This window comes from Hyperolius riggenbachi, chromosome 2, assembly GCF_040937935.1.
Source record: "Hyperolius riggenbachi isolate aHypRig1 chromosome 2, aHypRig1.pri, whole genome shotgun sequence".
In the NCBI taxonomy this organism is placed as follows: Eukaryota; Metazoa; Chordata; class Amphibia; order Anura; family Hyperoliidae; genus Hyperolius; species Hyperolius riggenbachi.
This window is the reverse complement of record NC_090647.1, coordinates 443,375,123-443,382,133: the sequence shown is the minus strand read 5'-3', so window position 1 is coordinate 443,382,133 and position 7,011 is coordinate 443,375,123. Positions and strand designations below refer to the sequence as shown.

The following is a 7,011-nucleotide window of genomic DNA, read 5'->3' as shown; positions in this document are numbered from 1 at the left end:
TCTTTGTATTCAGAGCATGGAAACACAACATCAGTCAGATCAATTTGGGAAGGTGAATTGCATAGGATATCGCTTGTAAGTGTGTGGGTCACTAGTCCATCGACTTTGGATCAACCATAATGAAGTTACTTCCTTAATAAAGTTGATCACTTTGTCGATTGAATCAGAATCGCTTGATGTATGGTTACCTTTACTGTAGAAGCAGCTAAAAGTCTTAGTAGAATATGAATATGATTTTGCAGTTACAGAAGAAAAAGGTGATTTCATCCCAAATAGTTAACTTAACTATTCACATCACACTGTAGGACAGGTCTTTTTTTACATTTATTAAACCAAAGTCTGCTACCTTACTTAAAGGACCACTATCGCAAAAAAGTGTAAAATTTTAAATGAATGTAAACACATACAAATAAGAAGTACGTTTCTTGCAGAGTAAAATGAGCCATAAATTACTTTTCTCCTATGTTGCTGTCACTTACAGTAGGTAGTAGAAATCTGATAGAACCAACAGCTTTTGGACCAGCTCATTTCCTCATAGGGGATTCTTAGCATGGCCTTTATTCTTTATAAAGATATTCCCTGAAATGAATTTCTACAAATATGCTAGCCAGCCTCCCTCCTCGCTGCAGTTTTTTGGCAGTTGAATATAGCAACTGCCATTTACTACGTGCTTTTGAAAATAAGGAAAACACTGAGAATCCCCCTTGAGGAAATGAACTTGTCTAAAACCTGTTAGTTCTGTCAGATTTCTACTCCCTACTGTAAGTGACAGCAACATAGGAGAAAAGTAATTTATGTCTCATTTTACTCTGGGAAAAATATATATTTTTACATGTACTTTATATTTTACGATTTTTGCGATAGTTGTCCTTTAAGTGTCTGTGAAATTCCTCATCTTTCTAACATCAACACTCTAGTGCAAATAATTTAAAGTTTATATACTAAACTTTTGCTCAAGGGATGGTTAAATTACATTTTGTATTAAGTGAATTAAATGCTAAAAAGCAGCTGTCTAGCTCATGCTGAAAATGAATGGCATATATCAAAATAAAAGTATATTTTAAGGCAATGGCCCATTTTCTCCTAGGAGATAATTTTTCATCTTCTGTTTAAAATAAATTTTCAGCACTATGCACTTGAAAAAGTACCAAAAAGTAAGTGAAAAAGTACTGCAAATGTATTTTAAGAACGGCTTGCTTGCTGATGGCTTAAAAGGCATTTCTTGATAAGGTGTGAAAATATAATGTAGAAAACTATAGAAAAAGTGAACTGAGTAAGGGCCAATATGTTGATATACATGATGAAGAGGAATAGATTAAGCACACGTTAAGCTGGCCACTAACGGTCCAATTTCTAGTGAAAAATCGTTCGAGCGATCAGAAATTCTGATCGGACGAAAAAACACCATCAACTAACCAATCATTGCTTCCTATCTATCACGATCACCAAGAAAATCCAAATTTTCGTTCGACGAAAATTCATTCGGGCGACATTTTTTTTTTCACTCGTTCATAATCGATTGTGTCCACCAATGGAGATTATTTACAACCAATACGATAAGAATTTCTGATCGCTCAAACGATTTTTCGCTACAAATTGGACCATTAGTGGCCAGCTTTAGATGCATCTAATAAGCCAACCAACTTGTAAAGCCTGCAAAGAGGGCACTTGGTCCTCTCTTCTCACTCAAAGTTCAATGCTTGTAATTTCTAGCAACTTAAGCTACACACACATACTAATGCTACGTACACACATGCGACAACGATCGTTCGTTATGAACGACGAACAAACTTTTAATTGAAGAAAGAACGACCTAAGTAAAGTTAGTTGTAAAAGGTGTGTAACGATCTGATCGTTAAAACGAATGTTACATCACATAAAGCAACAATTGTGCTTGCGCATAAAAAGTTCCATGGAGAAATAGTGATATGCGCATGTCAGGCCTAGTACGAACGATTGTTTTCAACGATGTACTAGTTTTGCAAACGATCGTCGTTGGGAAAAATCCGCCAAGCTAGATCATTGTTTTTTAACGATCTAGCTTGTCCGTCGTTAGACTTAATGGTCGTTGGCTGCTTTTTTTCAAACAATCATCGTTTGAAACGATCGGGGAACGATCGTTTCAAACGACTATAGTCGCATGTGTGTACGCACCTTAAGAGTTAGAGTTGGCCAATGGGTCACTAACAACCAATACTCTTGCTAAATTGAAGTGGAGGCAAACAATTTTTTTTCAGTTTTAAACCAAGTCAAAACCATTATTGGGCCTTTTTGTTGTGACTATTTTCAAGGTTTCACCTCATTTCCTGTGGAACAGACAGCCCATGAGAAAAATGGTTAAAACTAAAAGTGCAATCTGACCTCTGACATGATTTTTTTGCCTACGGTTTGCCTCGGAACTCACAATTAGGTCAGTCTTATTTTATGACTACATAAAATAAGAAATAGGATTAGGCATCCTCTTCAGTCTACAAATATATTGCTGCCAATAGCCACTAACCAAATACAAGTTTTGATCAGCCTAGTGCAAGTCAGACTAAATAAAGCAAATGTCTCATTAACGTCAGAATTTTTGTGCCATTTACTCCATGTCATCAAATAAACTTAAATCTGCTAAAGGAACAGAGTAAAGGCTCAGAGCATGCTGTAGGTGTGTACTGCTCATGGGAGCATCATGGTGGACACCAAGTGAAACAGGTAATTTGGGTGCCGGAGGCAGAGCAGTAAAATGGGTGCCGCATACAATACAGTGCCCAGTAAGTAATAGAAATAAGAGGAGGGATCGTGTGAACATGTGAGAAGTGTTTTAGGTAATATTAGTATATCGGTAATTTTACCAATATTCTACTAGTGGCTTTCCCCGGCGACCAAATTACCACGACACCCTTTTTACATGTACGTGACACTGAGTATTAATAGTATACACATATGTTGAGATGCCCTCCACAAACTTGACCTGTAGGATGTGGAAACATTTTTGATAAGCACAACTGTTATGTGTTAGCGAGAAAGTGCAAATGCTCATCATTTGCTACATTTCAGCAGATTCAAGGACGGCTCTGGAAAATTTAGAACAGCTGGATTGCCTAAATCATAATATCAATATTTTGAAGGAAAATATTATGTTATCACTTCAGATCACTAACACCACAAACCATTACTCAAAAATTAACATAGTCTCCGGATGAACCATACCAGTGAGGAGATGGTGGGTACTTTGTTGACCAATGGAAAGTTGACATTGGCTTGGCATTCCAAACTTAATAGCTACATGTTTTCAGTCTAAAAAGTGAAGCACATGACCCTTCAGTCAGAATATATACTCGTCATAGCACCATCCATTCAATGCAGGAGGGAATATACTGTTATAACACGATGTGGCAGAGAATTGCATTGCTTAAACAAGAAATTATATCTAAAAAATTATTTCGTGTTAAGCTGCTCTTTAACGGTACAATTTTTTTTCATCAGATGCCATCTACTTTGTACACTCAAAATGAATCTCGATTGTTCCCATAAACAGGTCAATTAGGGCTTTTTCTCTTTTCAGATATGATTGTAAAATCTAACTTTCAGTTTGATGGAATTTTCAGTTTCAATCAAAGAAAGAATTGTTTCACATCGATTTACACCAAACACTGTGCGGTTTTCTGTACAATTAGATTGTAAATATAGCATCAAAAGACCACATCTGATAAAAATATTGTACCCTTAATGGACACCTTAAGAGAGAGGAAGAAAGTACACCAGGCTGTAGCTCAGTCACATGACCAGACACTGGAAAGATTAAGTGAGAAAGAGGCAGGTTATTTACCTCAGAAAGCAAAAGCCAATTTGTTAATCATTTTCAGAAATGACATGGACAGATTATTCAGCTATGAATACCTGTGTGCAAGTTACAAACGTGGCGGTACTTACATGTAAACTACCAGCCACCAGATCAGATTCTGGATGCACAATATTCATTTGTGGGTCTCCACTGATGTGATTATTACTCCGATGGAAATGGCAGGGCTTGTGCAGAATGGTGATGAAGCTTAATATATTAGTATACTTATATGTAAGTGTGCTAAAGAACCTTAAAATAAGGTTGTGACAAAAAGGACTGTTCCAAAACACAACTTGTCACTGCCATGGCTTACATTCCAAAAATGGGCCATCACTTGTACTTAAAGGATACCTGCAACCACCAGGGGGTGGAACACATTACATACTCCGCATTTTCCATAGACCAAACAGCAGACCTGGCACCGATTGCAATAAACCAAGTTTTCTTTAATCCAACAGGTACATGCAAGACATAGGAAACAAGTGGATAGTCGGCCTAACAGCCGTTTCACAGGTTACCCTGCTTCTTCAGAGCCATATCGGTCCTGTCATTCTCACGCCGATCCTCCATTCAAGTCTCCCACCGGCTCCATCTTTGGGTTTCTGAGTACTTCCGAGGACGAGCAGCTCTGAGCCGCTTATGTTCGGAGGTATTTGAGACCAAGTACTTCTTAGATATTAAAGTCGAACGCTGGAACAGGGGCGATGGGAAGGGATGCAGCGAACCAGGAAGGTTCTAAGGGCTCCAGAGAATTCCCTCTTCTTATCTTAGCATCTAAGCCCCCCTCCTCCTTCCCCAGTGGTTACAGATAACCATTAAGTACAGATGACGGCCCATTTTTGTTACAGGTATCTTTTAAGGTTTGTAGTTATCAGCACATCAGTGCACAGACTATATTATTATAATTAATAATAAGTCCAGAGAGTCAATTAACAACTGTAAAAGCAGGGGAAACAGTTAAAAGCACATTATTTAAGCAGAGATCAGAAGACAGCTTAGTTTGTCTAGGATCAGTTTGATAACAGTGTGACAGCTTATACTATTCCTGCTTTTCATGTCATGTTAGTATTGTAAAAACAGGAGAATATAAGTAATGCAAGTGCATTGCATTAGATATCAGGACAGCATTTTATGCACACTTAATTATAAGTACACTTACAAAGTTAACAATTTCGAGGCATGCTGTATCTAATATAGAACAGAGGTTGGATAACAAAAGCAAATAGCATCTAGCAGAAAAGACTTGGTAAACACAAAAAGGTGGCCTACAGGCAAAGGAAAATACATTTTAAATGTTGCCGTCATCAAGATCCTGAGCTCATCATCTCCACTGTTGTCCTCCATGCAGTCCAGTGTTCTCCCCAGACTCTTTTAGCTAGGTGTTCCACCCGGTTGTATTCCCTCACCTCACCCGGCTACTTTTTCATGCCACCTGGCTGGAAAAAATGCTGGGGAGAACACTGCAGTCATTGTGCCAAAAGTATTAAATTAATTTAACTTTCTGCCAAATAGGCAAGAACTGGAAGCGATAAAGGTTTCCACATCTGCAAATCTTGGTAAAAGCATAGAATACAACCTTCAGGTATTCTTTATTTTCTTGCCCTGCACATAACCTTAAAGTGAAAAATGTCATTTGAACTTTCAAATAAAAAAAGTTCAAGATAAACCAGTGAGGAACTAAAAACAGGTGCCTTTTTAGATAAATACTGCAGATCATCATACAGCAGAGCAAAAATACCTACAGGAAGACACTGTATATACCTGATGTACATGTCATCACATATATTATAATAGTTTTCCAGTATTCATATCTAATGTAGAAGAAATAGCCATGGCAATTTGATAAATTACATTTAAAAAAACTAGTTAAAATTATTAAAATGTAACAGTTCTAATTTCAACAAACAGTGAATTTGGATGAAACTGGAAAAAGTCTAGAATTGTAAATAGATCTATATATGTGAATATAGAATAAGGTTTTGATGGCCCTGTGTAAATGAAAAGTATCTATAAACACGAGTCAAAAAAAAAAAAAAAAAAAAAAAAGGAAAAAAATCACATTCTTTAGGTTCAGTGCATTGAGCAGCTTACAGCATGCCGACAATCTCCTTGTTGACTTTCAAAACAAAACATAAAATAACAAAAAATAAAATACAGTATTAAAGTAACACATAGCAGTTCAAAAAAATGAAAATTTTCAATTCACTTTTTCATTCCAAACTTAAATAATATCTTAAACCTGCACATAGACTGCTACTGTTTTTTTTTTCTTAGGGTTATCTACAGGGTATAATTTAAGGTTTTCACAATGCCCACATGCAGCAGGTGCCAAGCCTAAACGCTCCATGCAGCGCGGAAGAATATGATCTTGTTAATGTTCAGGAACAGTTCTTCTTCCATATTGTGTAAAACACCCATCTGGAAAATGTTCATTAAGGAAAATGGCAGATGACACTGGCAGGTAACTTCCTTCCTGAGTATAAAGCTCTTGGATAGTTGAACTGCAAATTATAAAAATATTTCATTTCATATAAAACGCAATCATGCAGCAAAGTCATCTAGAAGTAGATATATGGTCTTCCTCATTTTATAATACACAGTATTATACTCGACTATGCATCAAGTTAAAGTAAAAACACATGGTGTGATAAGAAGTAGAACATACACCATACTATACAAAAATGGGGAGTACACTACAACATCTGATAAAAGCAGAGAATGAGTAATAGTAAACTAAAAGATTACACAAACGATTAAGCCAAAGGTAAAATATTTATGCATTATAATTATAACATTGAGAAAAACATACAAATTTGTTTTATTTCGGTTTCTTCCACAGGTCTGAATAAGCTCATCCCAAAAACATACAAATAAGTTAATTGACTTCCCATAAACTTTCAAGCCAGTGATTACCGTATGTCCACTGCAACCTAGGGCCTAGCTATGGTAGGAATTCGATTTTGAGCCCTTCAGAGACAATAAGTTGCAAGACTACATACTCTGTACATCGCTGTAGAAGATATCAGTGCTATATAAATGCATAACATTTAAAGTGCTTTCAGATGTGATTGTACAAAGTAGGTAGGCAATTATAAGGGTCTTCTTTGTCCCTGTACTCTACCATGATTACAACACTTGATTAATTGGAACGTACACCCTCTATGTGATCTCAGCACACCTGG

The 7,011-nt window shown here is 36.6% G+C and overlaps 1 protein-coding gene across 1 annotated transcript in view; it reads right to left on the bottom strand.

Moving 5' to 3' along the window:
* Positions 1–507: 507 nt before the first annotated feature.
* LOC137546941 (spermine synthase-like) overlaps positions 508–7,011 on the bottom strand; it is a 206,336-nt gene continuing 199,832 nt past the window's right edge. Inside the window, exon 11 of the mRNA XM_068270019.1 lies at positions 508–6,247. Coding sequence (XP_068126120.1) covers positions 6,208–6,247 — 40 coding nt within the window. The 3' untranslated portion in view covers positions 508–6,207. The remainder of the gene's footprint in view (positions 6,248–7,011) is intronic.